Here is a 24,107-nt window from a genome sequence, read left to right on the forward strand (position 1 = left end):
AAGAAAATCTCCCCCACACATTACACCACCAGCAGCAGCAGCAGCAGCCTGAAGCGTTGATACAAGGCAGGATGGATCCATGCTTCCATCTGAATGTGGTTTTTCCAATCTTCTGTTGTCCAGTTTTGGTGAGAAAACCCGTGTGAATTGTAGCCTCAGTTTCCTGTTGTTAGCTGACAGGAGTGGCACCTGGTGTGGTCTTCTGCTGCTGTAGCCCATCTGCTTCAAGGTTGGACAAGGTGTTGTTGCTTCAGAGATGCTCTTCTGCTCACCTTGGTTGGAACCAGTGCTTATTTGACTTCCTGTTGCCTTTCTATCATCTTGAACCAGTCTGGCCATTCTCCTCTGACCTCTGGCATCAACAAGGCATTTTGGCTCACTGGATATTTTCTCTTTTTGGGACCATCCTCTGTAAACCCTAGAGATGGTATGGTAATAGATGTATGACCACCAAGATGGCTGCTGTGGTGTGAGTGTGTGTCACAAGCTGAAGTCTGCTGGCTCAAACATTTGAATGCTATGGTCCATGTGGGACAAATCTACTACTTTTTCATCTGATGATATTCCAAGCTACTTGTGGTGCCTCTAAAGATTGGAGTCAGTTTTTCTTAAACCACAAACTTTTCTTGGTCCATACTGCTTTCCTCTTTGTGTGGGTGAAGATGGCAGGCCTCACAATGACCAAGACGCTATCTCCCTCCAAACTATCTGGGAGGGGATGCAACAAATAAAACTTGAGATGATCTCACATATGGATTCTAAGCTTGACACTGTTAAAGTTAGCCTCAACAAAAGTGAAGGCTCATTCTCTACACTTGGAGAACAAGTTACTGAGCTGGAGCAGAGAGTCAGCTCCAATGAAGACAATGTACAGGACCTGATACAATGTGTCAAAACACTTGAAAATGATAATGCCCACCTGAAAGATCGAGCTGAAGCCGCTGAGAACCGGAGCCGGGCCTCTAACCTGCTCTTCATTAATGTCCCCGAGAAGGCTGAGGGTAGGGACATCCTCAGCTTCATGAACCCTTCTGCTGCTGTAGCCCATCTGCTTCAAGGTTGGACAAGGTGTTGTTGCTTCAGAGATGGTCTTCTGCACACCTTGGTTGGAACCAGTGCTTATTTGACTTCCTGTTGCCTTTCTATCATCTTGAACCAGTCTGGCCATTCTCCTCTGAACTCTGGCATCAACAAGGCATTTTGGCTCACTGGATATTTTCTCTTTTTGGGACCATCCTCTGTAAACCCTAGAGATGGTATGGTAATAGATGTATGACCACCAAGATGGCTGCTGTGGTGTGAGTGTGTGTCACAAGCTGAAGTCTGCTGGCTCAAACATTTGAATGCTATGGTCCATGTGGGACAAATCTACTACTTTTTCATCTGATGATATTCCAAGCTACTTGTGGTGCCTCTAAAGATTGGAGTCAGTTTTTCTTAAACCACAAACTTTTCTTGGTCCATACTGCTTTCCTCTTTGTGTGGGTGAAGATGGCAGGCCTCACAATGACCAAGACGCTATCTCCCTCCAAACTATCTGGGAGGGGATGCAACAAATAAAACTTGAGATGATCTCACATATGGATTCTAAGCTTGACACTGTTAAAGTTAGCCTCAACAAAAGTGAAGGCTCATTCTCTACACTTGGAGAACAAGTTACTGAGCTGGAGCAGAGAGTCAGCTCCAATGAAGACAATGTACAGGACCTGATACAATGTGTCAAAACACTTGAAAATGATAATGCCCACCTGAAAGATCGAGCTGAAGCCGCTGAGAACCGGAGCCGGGCCTCTAACCTGCTCTTCATTAATGTCCCCGAGAAGGCTGAGGGTAGGGACATCCTCAGCTTCATGAACCGCTTGATCCCGCTGCTCCTCGGTGAAGTGAATTTCCCCACTCCTCCTGTCATTGAGCGCTGTCACCGTTCATCCTTCATCAAGCTTAACTCCAGAGCCGGACCAAGGCCGATCCTGGTTTAGTTCCTCCACTTCCAGGACAAGATAAAGATTTTGAAGCTCTCCAGGGAAAAGAAGGAGCTCGTTTTTAATGGAACACGAGTTCTTATCTACCCGGACTTCAGCGCTGCTCTTGTCCAGAAACATCGGCAGTTTGGACCATAGAAGAAGAAGCTGCAAGATCTGGATTTGACATACTCTATGCTCTTTCCCTGTACGCTGAAGGTGGTCCATGATGGTAAGACAAAACTCTCTCTCGTTCCTCAGTCCTCACAGCTTCATCAAAGACACACTGAACAGGTGGAAACAGAAACTGATGGAGAGGACTGTGGAGGATCAGAACCAGCCAGGAACTCAGATCCAGATACACATTTACAACCTGAGACACATGACAAGACTGGAGAGTCTTCTGAATCAGAGATTGATGAGACTGATGACAGTGATGATTGGACAGAGACCAGAGAACCTCAGTCAGGCTTAAACTCTCTTAGAAATGATGAAGACCTTTTAGTGATTTGGAATATAGTGTTGATGAGAAACCATTTAGCTGCTCTGAGTGTGGGAAAAGAGATGGAAACAGAGGCTGATGGAGAGGACTGTGGAGGACCAGAACCAGCCAGGAACTCCGATCCAGATACACGTTTACAACCTGAGACTGACGACAAGACTGGAGAGTCTTCTGAACCTGAGACTGATGATAGTGATGATGATTGGAAAGAGACCAGAGAACCTCAGTCATGTTTTTGCTGTGAACTTGTAGCTTCCTGTCAGTTGTTAGCAGTTAGCAGAAGGTTAAACTGTTACAGCGGCGCCTTTTCAGTGTCAGGGTTTATTCACTGTAAGCTGGTAACAAACTTACGCCTCTCCAGTTCATGTATTTATAGTATTTGCCAGTCGCATTGGAGCTCCATGGTCACAAAATGTGACTGCGAGTCACAGTTTGCATCTTTCCTGGTCACACTGTCGTTTAAATCATTAAGTTCAACTCTTACAGCTGCACTGCTCAACATGGATGTCATGGAAACATGAACAAATTTAAGTTGCTTTAAAATGCTTGTATTTTCATTTTACATATATTCACATCATCTCTACATCATAAGGCTGATACTGTATGATTTTTATATTACCATGTTTTATTTTTGATTGTTGTTTGTTGGGCTTAGGTTTGACTCATACGTCACAGCATGCAGAGCTGTGTGTGTGTGTGTGTGTGTGCGCGCGCGCACTGTGGTTGAGCTCACGTGTAGTGAAACATGAGTCAAACCCTCCCATGTGGCGTTGATGGACAGATACTGTCAAACAGCCAACTCTGTTTTGAATTTACTGAAAACCTGTCCGTGGTGTCATCAAGAACTGGGCTTGAGAGCGTATAAAAAGAGACAACATTTGGTAATCGTGGCCTTCTTTCAGAGGCCCTGGTCTCTCTGAATCATGTTTTTTTGCTCTGGCAGGAAACTGAACATCAGATTGAATCTTTTATCTTCCTTTGTGAAACTCATCGCCGGTGAAAGTTGACTTGGAGCGGCAGCTGGCCCGTGCTGAAGAGCATCTGCTCTCCTGAGGGACCCGTAATAACTCTCTCACATGGCCTTGAACAGGACGCCAAAGCAGTTAATGTCAGCCGGTTTCTGGACTGATCTTTACTGAAAAATAAAAAGATACAAATTCAGGTGATACATTTTGACAAAACCAAATTTAAAATCAGATTTGCCTAATTGAAGGGCTTACAAAACCTATCCAGACCAGTTCCAACTATTTTTAACTTTTTCCAAAAAAAAATTGAATTTTAACATTTTTGATTTAAATTCATTTTTGCCTTTTACTATATTATTTGTATCTGACGGAAAACACCTGAATTGAGGGAATAAAAATCATTTTACAACTTGAGACATTTCTCTCTGAATCTTTATTCCTCGTGAGTAAGCCACAAACACCAAGGACTGGGGGTATTCTTCACAAGCTCACCGGAGAGCACAATTTACATGGACTCGCTGTCTTTACTGTGTGTTTTGAATCAACTAAACTTCACAGCACTTCACAGAAACCTCACGGCTGACTAGTGTTCTAAAGGTGTAACTGCAGAGTGATGCAGACACCTCCGCACAAGCAGAGCCATAGAATCACAAAGGAGGATAAGGGCCATGTTAAAGAAAAAAAACATCTTAGAGTTCGAGACTTAAGTCATAAATCTACAAGATTAAATTTGTAATTTTAGCAGAAAAAAGTCACAGATTAAAACTGTAAAGTCTGGTTACATGGTATAAAAAGCGTCAAAGTGTGTACAAGTGTGCTGGGGGTGACAGTAATATTTGTTTTAGCAGTACCGAAGTAATATAATCCACTACCAACAAGATTTTGGGAGATATTACATTTACAGTGTCACGTAACATTTTAACACATCTGGGTTATGTCTTGTTTTTTCCTCGTCCCTGTTTAACACATCTGGGTTCATGGTATGTGCGTTAGTATGTTGAATGTTTCTATTCACATCCCCTCCAACTGCAGAGCAACACCAGCACATAGTCACATTGTTGGAAACAATCTTCCATCATCTTTTATTGTTTGGTTCATGGTTTTTCCAGAACTTTGACAATGTAATAAAGTACAGGGGGCGCCCACTCCATCCGCTAAGCCACCGACACCCTGTGGAAGTTTTGTTTGATTCTTGTTCAGCTGTAATCTGATGGGGCCCAAACACACTGGGCAGCGACTCAAAATCAATCACAAAAATATCGTACAGACTGGTAAACATTTTGCTTATAATTATGTCATTCTGTCAATATTCGGCTGAGGTTAATTGAACTGCTGTAAAATGACTTCCAATTCACGTAATCTCCTTCATTCTCAGATGGAGCTATTATGGGATGTTGAGTCCCATAAATGAGCCAATTACACCACAGAATCTTTGCGTTTATGAAAAGTATTCATGAATCATTGCATCATGTATCCACGGAGATTAATTTGCTATTAAAACTGACAAACCTGCAATTCTGTGGAATTCCTTTTTTCTTTTTTGAAGATTGTTTTTTGGGCTTTTGTTGCCTTTAATGGCAAGACAGCATATCGTTAAGGGGGAGAGAGAGGGGGAATGACGCACAGTTAGAGAGTGCAGGCTGGAATTGAACCTGCGGCTGCTGCAACAAAGTCCCTGTGCCCCGTGGAACCTGTCTTTGATGATCCTTTTTGATGTATGCCCCAGGAAAACTGCTAAAACGGGCAAAAATCTTTTCAGAGTCAGAGTCACTTTTCTTATGGCCCGACAAATTGCTGTCTTGCTGATATATTCAGTGTTTCTGATGTTATAAAGAAAAGAATCAAAGGGCAATGCATAAAATTTGCTCCGATGATAATGTAAATCCATGATGTGTAATATTTGATATATGTGAGAACAGATCGTTAGATAAATGATAGAGTGACACTCCTCCGGGGAGACATCCATATCATCATCTCCTGACGCAGCAGCCCCTGAATAAACTGTGCCTCAATGTCCACAACTTCATTCACAAAGGACACGCCATGTCTCTCCTTTCTGCTACACGCTCAGCAGGCGATCAGCCTCAGGCTTAGATGCAAGCCAGTAGTTTCCCTCATCTCAGAACATTAACATACTCAGAGTTTTCACTAATCCTGCTCTCTGAAATAGGGCCCAGGTGTTCTCTGAGGACGGCTCAGGTTGTGTTTGAAAGAGTCAGAGACAAAAACTTAGTCAGAGTTAAAGAATGAATTTTCAAACTCAATGAGTATCAGTATTTAAGAAGTGTTTTTTTTTGTTGTTTTTTTGTTTTAAAATATTCTTTACTTCACATTTCCTTCAGGGGCTACAATCTTGTGATACAGATGAATAAAAGATATGCAGAAAATTACACCAAAAATACGATATAATAGAATCTTTATCTCAGAGCACAAATTTAGGGTTTTCACAGTGTTTCTACTGCTTGAGGTAAATGAAGTCCTGATATGGGATTCTGCTTCATTTTCAAAGGTACGAGAAGTGTTTTCTCTCAGTAATTCCGGTGTTACACTTCATGTCTTTTATTTTGAAGTTCAGTATTTCATCTGCCCCGGAAGCTGTATTCCTCACTGTGACCAACGTCACATTAGTTTAACAAGATGGCGTCCAGTAGAAACGTGTGTTAGCAGAGTGTCTTTGTTGTGTTTTTAAAGTGTGAACATGTCTAAAGTCCAAATGCTGAGATCGTTGGTGAAGCAGCGACTAACTGCGGCTGCTGAAGAGATATTTGGGCTGGTTGAAAGAACGATAGCAGAGTACGAGGAGGAACTTTGTCGATCAAAAGAGGAGAACGAGCGACAACGGAAACTACTGGACGCTGTTTTCAACCCTCAGCTTCGGTTACACAGAGCAGGTTTGTTCATTAAACATTACAAGTTCATTATTAATAATATAACTGCAGCTTTGTTCAATAAATATTCAGTCTGTCGACGATTAAAGCCACGTTAGCTTCTGTGGTGTCGTTAGCTTCTCTGGTGTCGTTAGCTTCTGTGGTGCCATTAGCTTCTGTGGTGTCGTTAGCTTCTGTGGTGCCGTTAGCTTCTGTGGTGCCATTAGCTTCTGTGGTGTCATTAGCTTCTGTGGTGCCGTTAGCTTCTTGTAGTGTCGTTAGCTTCTCTGGTGCCGTTAGCTTCTCTGGTGTCGTTAGCTTCTGTGGTGCCGTTAGCTTCTGTGGTGCCGTTAGCTTCTGTGGTGCCATTAGCTTCTGTGGTGCCGTTAGCTTCTTGTAGTGCCGTTAGCTTCTCTGGTGCCGTTAGCTTCTCTGGTGTCGTTAGCTTCTGTGGTGCCGTTAGCTTCTGTGGTGTCGTTAGCTTCTGTGGTGCCGTTAGCTTCTGTGGTGTCGTTAGCTTCTCTGGTGTCGTTAGCTTCTGTGGTGCCGTTAGCTTCTCTGGTGCCGTTAGCTTCTCTGGTGTCGTTAGCTTCTCTGGTGTCGTTAGCTTCTCTGGTGCCGTTAGCTTCTCTGGTGTCGTTAGCTTCTCTGGTGCCGTTAGCTTCTGTGGTGCCGTTAGCTTCTCTGGTGTCGTTAGCTTCTGTGGTGTCGTTAGCTTCTCTGGTGTCGTTAGCTTCTCTGGTGCCGTTAGCTTCTCTGGTGCCGTTAGCTTCTCTGGTGTAGTTAGCGTGTTACACATGGCTTAGTAGGAACAGTTTCAAACACAAGTACACAAATCAGCTTCACTATAACTCCACATTCACAGACAAACACTTTGGCATTTTACATTGTATAACAAAGGTAACGTTAGAAAATTGGGCTCCATTACAGCTCACAAGGTTCACCGACAAAACAACTGTCTTAAGCTAAATACTTTTTCCAAACAAATACAACATGCTAATGTAATTAGCATAAACCTATGTCACTTTACATTGTATAAGGTAGCCTGGCGACAAGCGAGATTTCCTCCGTTCATATGAAACCAAGATAAATCACACACAAGACGTATGCAGGATTTATACTTATGCGTCAAATCCACGCCGTATCTATGCCATAGGCTCTGTGTTGAGGAACAGCAGTTTTGGCACTTTGTGTTCATCCTCAGAGGCTGTGGCTTGATTTCTACAAACAAATGCCATGTTCTGGCGTGTCAGTCAGTATAATTACTATTTTTTGCAGTTTATCAAGTATAATAAAGTGTTTACATATCTGAGACAGTGTCTTAAATATTCTCTGACTTCTCTCAGGAAATCTTGTCCAGTTTTGACAAGTCTAAGTATGGTGGTTTTTGACCTGGACCTGGTTTAATGTGATCTTCCCATATAGAATGAAGGTTTCACAAACCTGAAACTGTGTTTTAAATAATATTTAGCCTCTTTAGGATAATTTAGACAGAAGAATAGACCTTTATTATTGTTGCAGAAGTACAATGAAATTGGGTGGCTCTCCTTAAAAAACACCCTGATTACAAAACAAGGTGGATCACTATGACAATGAATGTAATTAATGTAACAATTGTATTTATATCTATCTGTGTGTGTGTGTATATATATATATATATATATATATATATATATATATATATATATATATATATATATATGAAAAGGATGTAAAAAAAAACATATAAAACAAAACATTGCCCACATGTTTCATTGCACATAATGCTAATGGACGACAGTATCATATTGCACAAGAGATCACAGTGTATGTTAAGTGTTCATATTGAGTGCAGTGATGGCTCTGGGATATGAACAGTTTTTCAGCCTGTCTGTCTGTGATTTAAAGGCTCTCCAAGTCTTCCAAAGCTTGAGAGGTTTTTGTCACATACAGCAAACTCTCCTCACAATCCGCTAGCTATATGTCATCTGAATATGCTGTGAAAAAGTCCGGTCTCTGTAGGCAGCCCAGGCTCCGCGACTCATTCACTTAAAGTCTGAACGGTTGAGTGAACACTGTGAAGCTGTTTGATGCTCAGAGATCTGTAGAAGTTCAGTAAGGAGTTTTTGAGCTGTGATGTGAATGAACGACAACATTTCTCTGTAACATCTGTGTGTTTCCTGTTTCCTGCAGACGTCCAGCAGCTGTTGGTGGTTAAAGAAGAGGTTCCCCCTGAGCAGCAGGAGTGGAGCTCCAGTGTGGACCAGGAGGACCCAGAGCCTCCACTCATTAAAGAGGAACAGGAGGAACTCTGGATCAGTCAGGAGGGAGAGCAGCTTCAAGGGCTGGAGGAAGCTGATATTCCCGAGTTCCCTTTTACTATTGTCCCTGTGGAGAGTGAAGATGAAGAGGAGGAACCTCAGACCTCACAGCTTCATCAAAGACTCATTGAGCAGATGGGAACAGATGATGATGGAGAGGACTGTGGAGGACCAGAACCAGCCAGGAACTCAGATCCAGATACACATTTACAGCCTGAGACTGATGACAGTGACGATGATTGGACAGAGACCAGAGAACCTCAGTCAGGTTTTAACTTTCTGGAAAGTTATGAAGTCCCCGTAAATGATTCACGTGTCAATTTGAAACCATTTCGCTGCTCTGAGTGTGGGAGAAGATTTGGTCACAGCGGGAATCTGAAGACACACATGAGGACGCATACAGGAGAGAAACCATTCAGCTGCTCTGTGTGTGGGAAAAAATTTGCAGAAAGTGGAAATCTGAAGATACACATGAGAATTCATACAGGGGAGAAACCGTTTTGCTGCTCTGAGTGTGGGAAAAGATTTTACCACAAGACACACCTGAAGAGACACATGATCACTCACACAGGGGAAAAACCTTTCAGCTGCCTAGTTTGTAAGAAATCGTTCACACAGAGTGGAAATTTGTACACTCACATGCGAAGCCACACAGATGAAACACCATTTGGCTGCTCTGAGTATGGGAAGAGATTGGGCCCCAGGACACATCTGAAGCAAGACAGCAGCTCTGATACAGGAGAAAAACCTTTCAGTTGCCCAGCTGAGAAATCTTTTTCAGTGAGTGAACATTTACAGACACACATGATGATCCACACAGCAGAGACACCATTCAGCTGCAGTGTTTGTGACCAAAGATTCACTTGGCCTCATCAACTCAGAGACCATCAGTGTGATAGTCATCAGTCTGATCGGGCTCGTGAAAGTCGGACTGAGGAGAAGGGAGAGAGCAGGGAGGGAGCAGAGCCTCCAGCCAGCAGCTCAGCTGAACAGATGGAAACAGAAGCAGACCGAGAGGACTGTGGAGGACCAGAACCAGCCAGGAGCTCAGATCCAGATACACATTTACAACCTGAGACTGATGACAAGACTGGAGAGTCTTCTGAACTTGAGACTGAACACTGATGGTGGTTGTACGCAGACCGATGAACCTCAGTTATGTATAAACCCATTTAAAAATGATGAAATCCCATTCTGTCTTATGACACTTACTACTGGCTAAAAAACTGAAATTGTGTTGTAAGAGATTGTCTGCTGGAGTCTGAAGGAACACAAGAATTCATACAGAAAAGAAACCATTGAGTTGCTCAGTGCATGAGCTTGAGTTGGTTTGATTATATGCAAACTGGCTTAATCGGCTTTTGTCATTTCAACATAACCCGACCAATTAAACAGTAGCTTACACAAGCAACCGGTGTTGACGGCGTCATGTCGCTAAGTCCAACTTGTACTGTACCAGTAATAAGCAATAAAACAACTTTCTTAACATAATATGAAGTGTATAAACAGAGTAACAGAGCCACAAGAGTCCAGCAAGCCAGGCTGGTGTTGGTAACATGAAGGAGATTGAATTTCAGAAGAGGTGGGACGGACAGAGCAGTGCACACTGTTTGTTTATAGGAGAGTTCATATGTTCTTTGAGTGATGAGAGGATACATGGCAGAGTTGGTCTCAAGAAATTTAGAACTGTGCCAGTATCGCCCCGTTTCCACCAAACACTTTCAGTATGGTACCTTTGGACCCAACAGTAACCCTTCAGACATGGTACCTAGACCCTCGGTCTGTTCAGACAGTCCTCTTAAATGTGGGCGGGGTTGTTGTCACTCACTGCTCCGTCCAGCACTTGCTGTATTTCCTCATCAGCGGTGACACAGATGGAAGTCTGCACCTGGTTTATCGTCCACAGAACGAGGCTGCACGCCCACATTTTCACAACAAAATAGAACAGGCTGCAGTGAGAGTCTCTCTCCATGGGATATTTAAAAATAGCAGCTTTGTGCATTTAGTCCTTCTCAGGCAAGCTCAGGGGTTTAGTGTTGCTGTAGCACACAGCACTTTTTTTTTCTCTGAGTGAGGATTAGAATATATGCAGTACATGAAACTAATATGATTAATATATACAAACACTTGAAGATCCACTCATTACTAAAAGTGTGTGTCATATAAAAACTAAAGTGATGGTCAAAGTTGTCACAGTGAAATTTAAGGTGTGTTGATGGATTCACGTCGTCAACTCATGCATTGAGTAACATTACAAGTTAACGTTCCACCTTAAAAGTTGCCGGCAGTCGGCCCAGTGATTGAAGTTATTTTTTCTCAGTCTACAGTTTTGAGAAAGCTAGTCAACACAGCGTGTTGTGTTCACAGCTCCACCTTTTAGTACCAGATCTCTGTGCTAGGTACCCCAACAGAGGGGGGACCAAACATGGGGACGTTAGGGAACAGGTCCATTGGTACCATCCACAACTTTTCACTGTGGAAACAGAAAAAAAGCGCACCGAGCTGAACTGAACCGCACTGCTCAGTGGAAACGGGGCGTATGGATTTGGAGCTGACAAGAGGTGTCTAAGGTGGCTGCACATGATGAGCTGAACTTTCATGAGATACTGCGTTGCTCGCTTTGAATAACTACAATAGATAAAGAACGGCTGATTCATGAAGTTGAAATGAGGATTTATCTCCAAGATGCCTTCTCATTTCACCACAGAAACGTAGCTGAATGTTTCTGGTAAACTAAAACACTATTGCTAAAAACAAGCAATGCTACCTGCAGTTGGCTATACTGGATGCCATTTCGAGTAAATGTCTCGGTATTAGATGTATTTTTTGGTTTAAAAGGTGATGTTACAAATGAGGGAAGATAGCAAGTAAGCTACTCACCCATCTGTGAAGTGGTGAGGCCTCCAGTCTGATCTCGAGGACACAGCTGATAGCTATGTGTTTAACAGAAGTGCATATTTAATGGATGCAGTGTGGACAGAGATCTCCGATATTACGCCATGCTATGCGATAGTAAGACAATAGTTTGCTGATAGGACACAATGTTGCTATGCTCCACTCAGGAGCGGTGTTTGGCTTAATATCAGACCGGTTTAAAAACGTCCACACCAGCCCAACGCTATTTGTGGTGCAAGATTCCCTTGGAAGGAAAACATTGTTCGTCACATGAGATTTGGTTTCAGCTGCGCAGTTTGTAAGAAACACTCCAGACTGAATGACCATGCTGTGACACACATATGGGAACCCACATTGGAGAGAAACCCTTCAGCTGCTCAGTGTGGGGAAACATTTTAAACAAAAAATTTGAAAATTAACGGCAGCGGCAGAACAACTACCAATTCAGCTGGAACTTTGAGCAGCGATGAAACTCTGGAGCGACAGAGAGTTGAAACAGTTGTGGAGATGTTTGAAATGAGAACAGTTTTCTTCTGCTGTGAGCAAACAACATTTGGAGTTGGGTATTGTTTCGCTCCAGATATCGATCCTGGTTCTTGCTGGCGTCTGGTAACGGTTCTCCAACTATTTTTATAGTACGCCATGAGACGAATCTCCTTATCAACTTTAAATTCAGTCATTCAGTGTTCACTGGTTTATTAAACTGCTTTATTTAAGATAATCTTGAGTGACAAATTTGATGTGATCTCTGTTTGTTTATCTGGTGATAAGTTTATGTTTAGACTGATCGATGTGATTTTATATGAAACTGTGATGAACTCGAATAGACTCTACGTGTTGTATATATTGATCTGTGTGGGGCATATCTACAACATAGAGAAGCGAATATCCTCCCCTGCATGGCCCCGTTTTCTTTTTTCATTTATAGATGGCTGAGTGATTAATTTTTATTGAAATGTGAAATACAAGGAGCCCCGTATGAACGCATCTCCACAGCTGGCAGCGGTCCTGTATAACATTAAACTGTTTAAAAGAACAAAACTTTAACATTAACTTTGCCTTTGTTTGAAACTTAAGAAAAGGGAAACAGTATGTCGTCTGGATGTGGCTCAATGTTTTCTCTGCGCTCAGAAAATGTTACAAAATATGTTTTTATGTAAACTGAGTGGCTTGAATATGTAAAAAATGAAGTGTTTCCCAGACTGATAGAGCTGAATAAAGGCAACAGAACTGAATGACTTAATGACATTTTAACAGAAACCGCAACTTCTTTGTGTTGAAAAATGCTTTTTTTTTCCAAGTTCAGAAATTAATCTTCACGCTCAATGAATTCCGTTCTTTCGAAAGTGGATTTTGATAATTAATCTTACTGTTAATTTTTTTCTGAGTAATTCCAGTAACACTTCAGGACTATTTTTTCCCAACAGTATCATTATTTATTTTAACAACAACAAAGAAATACAAACACATAGGAACTAAACACTTACAGATCTGTTAGTGATCAATTAAAACAATGGCTGATTAATACACACACATTTCAGCACTAAACTCTTTTCTGCTGCTGCTGCTAATAATAATAATAATAGTAGTAGTAGTAATATGTCCTGGGGCCTGTTGTTCGAAAGTAGAATTAACCAATCCAGGATAAGTGGAAAAGCGAGGCTGGACAAATTCCCCTGAGTCCATCCTGGCTTAATTGGTTGTTGGAACACCAAGCCAGGCTGAGGAGGAGCGGCTTTGTCAAGCCAGGTGTAACTTACTCAGGTGAGTGCGCGTCCATGGCTTTCTTAAATAGACCCCGAGATCGATCACAGATTCACTGATGCAGCAATGGAGAGGGCACGTGCCGCATACTTCTCACCCAGTGAGCAGCGTCTCATCATAGACACTTATGAAGAGGTAAAACATATAATCACGAAGAAAGGAAACACTGCAGCGATAATAAAGCAGAGAGAGAGTGCGTGGCAAACAACTGCGGACCGACTGAATGCGTAAGTAATCTAAAAACTTGCTGAATCTGTCATAATTACAATTAAAGTTCCTTCCACAAATTAACAGTTGTACACTTCACCTTAAAGGTGAGCAGTGGATATAATATTACTCGGGAACCAACTGCTGATTTCACACCAGCGGAAGAGCTCGCCCTGGATCAGAACTGAGGCAGGCCGATGATGGAGGGGATACAGGGGGGACAGCTACAGACTCTGTCCCACCCACAGAAACCGCCCTCTTCATACAAGGTATATTATTCCAGTATACTGTACATGGAATCAATCATTTTATTCATTCATTAATCAACCAGTGGTGTTATGTGGACGGTCTGACTTTGGATTGTCTTGCAGTGTAAGACAAATTGACAAATTAAAAGAAAGACCTTCAGGAAACTGGACTTGGAAATTAAGAAACTACAGACAGAAGTAAGTGACTTTAATGCACACTGTAAGCATGACTGTGATGCAATGTATTAATCAATGTTATTTCTCTCTTTCTCTCCACAGCTCAAAGCAGACACTGACTGATTACAGTATTTTTCATTTAAATAAAATGAGGTTGAAGAACATTGTGGTTTCATCTTCATGTTTTCATTCATTGATGTAAAGTACACTGGAGTTATTGGTCCAGTTAACTGGGAATATAATTTGGGAAGGTCACACAGTTATGACACCTAATAACCACTAATTGTGCTAATGCCAAATACACCTACTTGTATGTTTATTCCAACAATTAATCCTTTGTTATTGGTAAAGATATGTGCATGTCAAAGTATGTTTGGGCTATGACAAAAATAATGTTTTAAATATTTTTTTATTGCAGGCTTAATGTATTTTGTACAAAAATGAGGCAAATACGTACACAAGAACATGAAATGATGGTAAAACACATTGGTTTCCGATCGCATTGACAGCTGACTGGACAGATAAGGCACCAGGCTAAACTAAGCCTGGTTGTTAGCCTGGTCGGGACCAGGCTTAGTGCACAGAATAAATCTCCATGGAAACATATGAGCCTCTGCTTTCGAACAACTGAATCAGTGCTAAATTAAGCCAGGATAACCAAGATATCCCGGCTTAATCCCTTATCTAGGTTTTGAACAACAGGCCCCTGCTGGTGTTGCAATGTTGATCTGTGTTCAAGATTCAAGAGGCTTTATTGTCAGTTCTCCAGCTTTGTAACCATTGGGCATGAGGGGGGTACTTGGTCTGCAATGGTGTTTGAGTGGGTGGAACATGTCAGGTGGTATCCACATGAATGCCAGAGGTAGTGCCGTGGCAGAAATGAACTGGGGCACACTGTGAAAGATGGGGATATGGGGTCCTTTCACAAGATGAAAAAGTTGTATAATTTAACAGATGCTAAATTCTTGTCACACCTACAGTAGAGATCAATCTTAAGGTCACTCTCAAAGAATATATCCACGGGGCTCAGCAAGAACTTGATAATAAATTGAGTACAAAATTTTACAAATAAAAGTGGCATGGCTGTGATGAGGCAGGATCACTGATGCATCTGTTGTAGCATTGCCGTAATTTGAGACTTGTGTTAAGTGTTTGTGATTGTGCTTTGGTACCTGCCCTCTCACAGTTCTCAGTTTTGATGTTTTCATGCAGGTCCTCTCTTCATTCTTCGAGTTTCTTTATAGATGATACATTGCCTTTTCTACTGTTGACGTGAGGGGATGGAAATTGGTCCTAAATGGGATTGTTCATGGGTTACATATTGTCGGCCCATTTACTACCCACATGGGCCCCACATACGAATGTTGTCTGAGAAATAAAAAACAGAGAGAGAGACAAAGGAATGGACGAACCAATGAAAGAAAAAAAATGAAGAAAGAAGGAAAGAAAGAATGAAGAAAGGAAAAACAATAAAGAACAAAAGACAAAGAACAAGAAAGAGAGAAAGAAAGGAACAAACAAAAAAAGAGGCAAACAAACACACAAAAAAAGGAATTATAGCTGCTGTGCAGCGATGGGTCGGGTCCGGGCATTTTCAGGCAATTCTGAGCAACAAGCAGAAGAATTGGAAGACATTTAGCAACACCATCTGCCTTTTGCATCAGCTGAGGCTTGAACTCACAACCTCTGAGACTAAGGATCAGTTTCTATCTCACTGAGCTAATTAGTCAGTGACAATTCATGTGTAGCTTCACAAACTGACTAAGCCAGACATGCAGGTTTAGCAGGTTTCCATGCATGGAAAAGCAGATTTCAAACCACTGTAAAAAATTCAATTAAGACAAAAATCTGAAAATACACATATTGCATCTAGACAGCATGGAGATGTTGGTAATTTGTTAGTAACAATGATTGATTTGCTCCATAAATGAAAAACTGATGTTTAACTAGTTGAGCTATGTGCAAAGTGAGAAGCTTCAGACGGTTTCACACTGAAGTATTGACACTGGATCTTTGTGCAAAGTTTGGTTTATTTTCAAGCATGAGAAGGCAGATTTTCTAGCAGGAAGAAGACTTGTAGATGCTGAACATGGATGAGTCAGGCTCAGGCAATTTTAAGCAATAAGCTGGAGCACAAGAAGATGTTTACATTACAATGTGGATTCTGCATCAGTTGAGGCTCAAATCCACAATCTCTAGAACCTAAGACAGTCATCTACCACTCTGAGCTAATTAGCTAGTAGCAACTCAACAGTGGCTTCACAAATTGAGTAAGCCATTCACTGTTGTGTTGGAAAGCAGCCATCCATGCATGGAAAGGCAGATTTGAAACCACTGAAAAAAATTCAGTTATTAAGACAAAAATCTGAAAATACACATATTGCATCTAGACAGCATGGAGATGTTGGTAATTTGTTTGTAACAATGATTGATTTGCTCCATAAGTGAAAAACTGATGTTTAAAATTGCCATTTTTACACTGACTCCAACTGTTCACATTAGAGCAAAATTCAAAATGCTGTCAAAAATTCAGTTTTTGAGATAAAATTCTGAAATTTGCCACACATCATCTACCATGACTCTAGAATTTTGTCATTTTTTTCATGAACATTGAAGATTTATTTAGCAAGAATTTGTATGTATATGTTTACAGTACAGTTTACAGTCAAACATTTTGATGCACTGTAGGCTCAATTTTTGATAAATCAAAAATCTGAGAAACAAAGTTTTTGTAGGACAGTCTGAAGATGCTCTGTAGCAAGTTTGGTGTCCTTTGAGCAAAAATTGTGGGAGGAGATAGGTTTAAGAAGTTTTACAGTTTTTGAAAATGATCATAATTTTTAATAGGTTTAAATGTACAAAAGTTTCTTCAGTATTGGGGCTACAGTTTGATGAAAGTTGTGAAGTTGTAGCACGTATGGTTGATTTGTTATGAATTTTCAAAGTCAGACGCTTGGCTGAGCCACAGCTGAGGATATCTGTCATGAGACTGGACCTTTGTGCAAAGTTTGGTGAGTTTTCACCCATGGGAAGTATGATTTCCTCGGAAGAAGAAGAAGAAGAAGAAGAAGAAGAAGAAGAAGAAGAAGAAGAAGAAGAAGAACTAGGATTACAAAGAAAGAAACAAACAAGAAGGAAAGAGAAACAAAAAGAAAGATAGAAAGAAAGAAAAAAGACAGAAGCAACAAGAAACTAACAAAAAAGGAACAAGAAAGAAAGAAAAAAAACAAGAAAAAGAAACACAAAAAGAAATAAAGACAAAAAAGAAATGCTTTGGCAATAACATATCTTTTTTTCTGCAAATATATATATATGTGTGTGTGTGTGTGTGTGTGTGTGTGTGTGTGTGTGTGTGTGTGTGTGTATTTGAGATGAACTGAATTGAAAAGTGACTGTTTTTGTTGTGTCCTGATGAAGTTCACTTCAGGACTTTTATTTTGAAGTTCAGTATATCACCTCCCCGGAAGCTGTATTCTTTACTGCTGCTAGCTTCACCCCGTTTAGCGTCAGGTGCAAACAGGTGTTGTAATAGACGAGTGTTTGTTGTGTTTTTAAAGTGTGAACATGTCTAGAGTCCAAATGCTGAGATCGTTGGTGAAGCAGCGACTAACTGCGGCTGCTGAAGAGATATTTGGGCTGTTTGAAAGAACGATAGCAGAGTACGAGGAGGAACTTTGTCGATCAAAAGAGGAGAACGAGCGACAACGGAAACTACTGGACGCTGTTTTCAACCCTCAGCTTCGGTTACACAGAGCAGGTTTGTTCATGAAACATTACAAGTTCGTTATTAATAATATAACTGCAGCTTTGTTCAATAAATATTCACTCTGTCGACGATTATTATTGTGGCGTATTGATTATGAATACAGTCCATCTGATGCTGGTTTTGTTTCATCACTGTAGCCAGTATCTCACTATCACTATCCTCATTCAGATTTTAAGAAGCTACAAATTATATTCAGCCACAAAATAAGTCTGAAAAGCTGCAAATCAGAACGGAAGTACAGAGAGCTGTTGCACAGCGATGATACACCGTCTCATCTGGTTGCATTGGTGGGACCCGGCAGGTTCTTAGAACATTACAGAACAGAGTGTTGACAGTACAGTAGTTGCCTGTTTCAACTCGCATCGTCGTGAATCTTTGGTCTGAACTGGGTTTAAGAGTAAAATTGGGTCAACAACATTCCACTGTTGTTGTCGTCACTCAAACCAGTCTATCCAGGCGCAGAGGCGTCACCTTAGTGCTTAGTTATTCAGGGGCCGGGCAGGCAGTCCTGCCAGGACCCTGTTGTTTTCCTGTTCGTTATATCTTCTTCCTCCGATCCTACTTCCCGTGCATGAAAAATCACCAAACTTTGCACAAAGGTCCAGTCCTATGCCAGATTTGCTCAGCTATAAACACAAGTCAATAGTCCTGATGGTGGCGCTACAGCAAGCGTCCAAAGTTCAAAACATTAGGCTCGTTCGAGATGAACTGCGCCTCGCCTGAAAAGTAGACGAGAGCAGGCGGCGCAGCAGGGGGCGGTGACAAAAAGCTGCGGTGAAGTCGGACAGTTTCCCGACAGTTTCCAACAGCCTTCAGTCTGCACAGGAAGTCACAGACACACTAACATCCTGTCTGGAATGATGTCAGTTCGTTAAAAAAGTGATCAGACCCATATATCAGTTTGTTTTCACCATCAGTCACACAACATGTTTTCTGTTCACAGAATAAACCTTCAGGTCAGACAAATACAATCTTAATCTCTAGAATTTAACAAAAATGAGGAGTTTATCTAAAACGTCATCTTGTTGAGTCAACATCTGAACCAATCAGCTGTTAGATCAGGTGAGAGCCAGGCGGTGCAGTCGGTGGAGAGCAACTGCAGCGCCTGGCTCTAAAAACCGCGGCCGCCTCGCTCTCGCGGTTTTATCGCCGTCCACTTTTGTAATACGTCAGAGCAAGTCGGGATGAAGTCGGACACAAAAGTAACCGGCATGCATTGTGTGCCGATCGCTGGTGATCGAATCTGCGCAGGCCTGGCTCATCTCGAACTAACCTAATGAAAATTCACAACAAATCTATCGTATGTGCTACAGCTTCGCAGCTTATACCAAAAGATAGCCCCAATACTGTAGAAATGTGTCAATTTAAAGCTATTGCAAATTATGAAGTCCATCACCTGTCATCCAAACCTATCTCCTCCCACAATTTTCGCTCAATTGACACCAAACTTGCTACAGAGCATCTTCAGACTGTCCTCCACAGATTTTTGATTTATCAAAAATTGAGCCTGCAGTGCATCAAGATGTTTGACTGTAAACAGTACTGTAAACATATATATGCAAATTCTTGCTAAATAAGTTTTCAGTGCTCATGAAAAAAAATTAACAAAATCTTGGAGTCATGATAGATGATGTTCGCCAAATATTAGAATTTTATATCAAAAACTGAATTTTTGACAGCATTTTGGATTCTGTCCTCATGTGAACCATTGCTGTCAATGGGAATAGCGCATCTTTACACACCGTTTTTTTCCCTTATGGAGTAAATCAATCATTGTTAAAAAACAAATTAACAACATCTCCATGCTGTCTAGATGCAAGATGTGTATTTTCAGATTTTTGTCTTGATAACTGAATTTATGACAGCAGTGTGAAATCTGCCTTGACAGCTGCTGTCATCCTGGTGGCTGGCTTAGTCAATTTGTGAAGTCAGAGAAGAGTTGTCACTTGCTAATTAGCTCACTCAGATAGACGGTGCTACTTGGTGTCAGAGGTTGTTAGTTCAAGCCTCAAGCCTGATGTTTTTTTGTTGTTGTTTGCTATGATTTTGTTGTTATTTTTTCCCCTTTGATACCATGGAAAGAAGAAATCTTCACAATAAAAAAATTAACTGAACTGTTTTAAGGTCATTCCACCCTTCTCTCTGATTGAGCACAAATATAGTCAAGCAAATTTTGAAGCAATATAATTGACTTTCACATGAAAACCATCTTTAACTGTACTAGATAATACATCAGAATTATATTGCTGTCAAGACATCAACAAATTCATTCTTCAAACAGCTGCATCAATTTAAGTTTCTGGCCAAAACTTATGTTTTATAAGATTATATTTTCACACACCGTGAGAAATTTATAAATTATCTTTACCGAATACTAATTTTTACTCAATAGAGCTTGAACGCATCATAATGTAACTCAACCTCTATCAGGAGTAAGTTGCAGCCACTGACTGCTCATAGCTGACAGCTAACGTTAACTAGCTCTCCTCCTGCTGACTTTAACACGGATTTGTTGTTTTACAATGTAGCATCATCAGGGACTGCTTCCATTAGTGTGGAACCCCTACTTTTTAAGCCTGTGCAAAATTAACATGACACAATGTAAAAACATGGGACACTGCCATCGGTGGATGCCACTGGCAGCCAACAAAGTGACTATCGGCAGATACATCAGTGCAAATCAGTAGAAAAAAGCTGTTTAAAAAGACATAAACTCAACTTAATTATTTACCTTTCACCAACATAAACAGGCACACTCTGGTCTCTAGTCGCCATACAAGACAATCTTCAGGCTTAAATGTAGGACTGTGACAATATCAAAAATTTTTGATACCAGGACCAGTGAAATTCCATGATTCGTGATACCCATTTGGATACCACTGTAAAAAAAAAAAAAAGAAAAAAAAAAAGAAAAACAATAAATCCCCTGTACTTACACATACACTCCTTTCTTTAAAACGTCTATATTAAATGAGATTTTTGTCGGCGGTGAAACATATATTATACACAGCCTACAATATATTCACATATTGGTCCTCCATTGTTGGTGTTTTTCTTTTGCACTTGCACATGTGAAATGTGACGATTGGTTTTTGTGGTTGGCTATTTGTTCTGCCCCTCCTCCACTGTGATTGGGTGGCTGGGTGAAAAGTAGGGCTGCCCCCTAACAGTAGACTAAACGTCAGTTGAACAGAAAGGTCATTAGTCGGCAAGATTCCATTGGTCGCTTAGTCGAAGGAAAGAAAAAAAAAAAAAACAGGAAGCGTCCACGCTCAGCAGTCAGACAGGAGTCAGGTTAATTTCCAGGGCTGGTACCTGCGGTTATTCCACAGGCTAGTTAACAACATGTCGGGCAGGAAACTCATCGGGCAGGAAACTCATCTTCATTGGTCGACTACAAACATGACGTATCATCTGAAACATGGAAGTAGCTACATGCCCATTAGCCCACAGCGTCATTAACAGGCGGCTCGCTCAGTGTGTGACGTGCACTTGTAGATAAAATATAGGCCTATATTAATGAAGGTTCATTGGTTACACCGCTTCACTGCTCTCTAACAGTATCTACAGGTGACTCTTTGTGCCACTGATTCACTCAAAGTCTAAATGCAGAATTTAGTGTGAAGCTGTTTGATGCTCAGAGATCTGTAGAAGTTCAGTAAGGAGTTTTTGAGCTGTGATGTGAATGAAGGACAACATTTCTCTGTAACATGTGTGTGTTTCCTGTTTCCTGCAGACGTCCAGCAGCTGTTGGTGGTTAAAGAAGAGGTTCCCCCTGAGCAGCAGGAGTGGAGCTCCAGTGTGGACCAGGAGGACCCAGAGCCCCCACACATTAAAGAGGACCAGGAGGACCCAGAGCCTCCACTCATTAAAGAGGACCAGGAGGACCCAGAGCCTCCACACATTAAAGAGGACCAGGAGGACCCAGAGCCTCCACACATTAAAGAGGAACAGGAGGACCCAGAGCCTCCACACATTAAAGAGGACCAGGAGGACCCAGAGCCTCCACACATTAAAGAGGAACAGGAGGACCCAGAGCCTCCACACATTAAAGAGGAACAGGAGGACCCAGAGCCTCCACACATTAAAGAGGAACAGGAGGACCCAGAGCCTCCACACATTAAAGAGGAACAGGAGGAACTCTGGATCAGTCAGGAGGGAGAGCAGCTTCAAGGGCTGGAGGAGGATGATATCACCAAGTCAATATCCACTCCTGTCCTGAGTGAAGATGATGAAGAGAAACCTCAGTCCTCACAGCTTCATCAAAGACACATTGAACAGATGGAAACTGGAGCTGATGGAGAGGACTGTGGAGGACCAGAACCAGCCAGGAACTCAGATCCAGATACACATTTACAACCTGAGACTGATGACCAGACTGGAGAGTCTTCTGAACCTGAGACTGATGACAGTGATGATTGGACAGAGACCAGAGAATATCAGTTAGGCTTAAAGTCTCTTAAAAATGATGAAGACCCTGTTAGTGATTCGAAATGTAGTGCTGGTGAGAAACCATTTAGCTGCTCTGAGTGTGGGAAAAAATTTGGTAAAAGTGGAATTCTGAAAGGACACATGAGAACTCATACAGGAGAGAAACCATTTCGCTGCTCTGAATGTGGGAAAAGATATGGCCGCAAGCCTGATCTGAAGAGGCACATGCTAACTCACACAGGAGAAAAACCTTTCAGCTGCTCTGATTGTGAGAAAAAATTCAACACCAAGACAGGTCTGAAGAGACACATGTTGATTCACACAGGAGAGAAACTTTCTACCTGCTCAATTTGTGAGAAATCTTTTGTACAGATTGGATATCTACAATTACATATGAGAACACACACAGGAGAGAAACCATTTTGCTGCTCTGAGTGTGGGAAAAAATTGCGCACCAAGACACATCTGAAGCAACACATGAGATCCCATACAGGAGAGAAACCTTTCAGCTGTTCACTTTGTACGAGATCTTTTACACAGAGTGGAAGTTTACAGAAACACATGGCCTGCCACACAGGAGAGAAACCATTTAGCTGCTCTGAGTGTGGGAAAAGTTACCCTCGCAAGTACTCTCTTGTTCTTCACATGAAAACCCACTCAGGAGAGAAACGTTTCAGCTGCGGTATTTGTGATCATAGATTTACTCACCCCAAATACCTCAGAGACCATAAGTGTGTTGGTCGTCAGTCCTCACAGCCTGATCGAAGTCAAACTGAGGAGAACAGAGAGGCAGAACCTCCAGCCAGCAGCTCAGCTGAACAGATGGAAAAAGAAGCTGATTGAGAGGACTGTGGAGGACCAAAACCAGCCAGGAACTCAGATCCAGATACACATTTACAACCTGAGACTGATGACAGGGATGATGACTGGGAGGAGACTAGAGAACCTTTGTCAGCCTTAAACTCTGAACTATGTTGTATGAGACCTATTACTGTCCAAAAATAGTCAAGTCGCTCAAGAGTGTGTTGAAAGATTTGGCTTTTGGAGACACATGTGGAGTCATACATAGAGAAACCATTTGGTTGCTTGGTTTGTGATAAAGGATTTTCATGGGGGGGGGAATTGGGTTTGTTGCATGAGATTTCATGCAGGTGAAAAACCTTTGACACAAAGTGACCACGCTGTGACACACATGAGAATCCAGGGATGCACTGTTTGATCAACTGGACATTGGTATCGGCAAATACTCGCCTCGTTGGCCACCTATCGGCAATTAAGATGACGTTGACTGATGCTGTAGCTACTGTTTTCCTGTTGTGTCACATCAAGGGCTCAAGAGTAATGGCCACAAACTTAGATTGATGGGCAGCTAGAACACGAATACAGTTTCGGGTGAGAAACTAAATACAAATAAATACAGAATTTGGAAGGAGACTAAAAAAAAATCTCTTTTTCAAGAGCACCCTGGCCGAGGCAAGCGGCAACATAAGTTACAGACACAACATAGAACAAAATGTACATCTCCCAAACAATATAATATATAGCAATATAAAACCCAAAGATTACGACAAAGAAAAGACAGAAAATATGTTGATATATACTAGAGGTTAACCATAAAAGTGCGAAAAGGGCAACTATACATGATTACAAAGACCAGCTAAGACACACCGTGACATTGGCACGTAGAAGACTGTGTACAAAAATCCTGCAGCAGTGCTTTGAAACGGCCGAGAGGAACCAAAGAGTGCAACTTTGAGTCTCCTGCAGAAGATTCCACATATAAGGAACAGAGATGTACCGATACCACTTTTTCCTTCATAATACAGATTCCGATCCCTGAACCTTAGGTGTCTGCCGATACCGAGTACTGATCTAATACCAGTGCGTAAAATAAAAATGGATGAGATATGAATTGTTTTATGTCTCAACTCCTAAAACTCTATGTAAAATATTAAGAGATAAATACATAATAGTAGAATAAATGCCATAGAACTTTATTTTTATTATTATTATCCAGTGTTGAC

At 41.5% G+C, this 24,107-nt stretch overlaps 2 protein-coding genes across 2 annotated transcripts; both read left to right on the forward strand.

Annotated features, from left to right (window-relative positions):
- The first annotated feature begins 2,228 nt into the window (after positions 1-2,228).
- Positions 2,229-22,926, forward strand: LOC125884178 (gastrula zinc finger protein XlCGF8.2DB-like). The gene is made up of 2 exons (XM_049569018.1): positions 2,229-2,255; positions 21,934-22,926. Exon 2 carries the CDS (start codon positions 21,934-21,936, stop codon positions 22,924-22,926), a length of 993 nt encoding a protein of 330 aa, XP_049424975.1. The 5' UTR covers positions 2,229-2,255.
- Positions 6,053-12,725, forward strand: LOC125884188 (oocyte zinc finger protein XlCOF7.1-like). The gene is made up of 2 exons (XM_049569034.1): positions 6,053-6,319; positions 8,468-12,725. Exons 1-2 carry the CDS (start codon positions 6,127-6,129, stop codon positions 9,718-9,720), a joined length of 1,446 nt encoding a protein of 481 aa, XP_049424991.1. The 5' UTR covers positions 6,053-6,126; the 3' UTR covers positions 9,721-12,725.
- Positions 22,927-24,107: the final 1,181 nt, after the last annotated feature.

Source organism: Epinephelus fuscoguttatus, linkage group LG23 (assembly GCF_011397635.1).
Source record: "Epinephelus fuscoguttatus linkage group LG23, E.fuscoguttatus.final_Chr_v1".
Lineage (NCBI taxonomy): Eukaryota > Metazoa > Chordata > Actinopteri > Perciformes > Serranidae > Epinephelus > Epinephelus fuscoguttatus.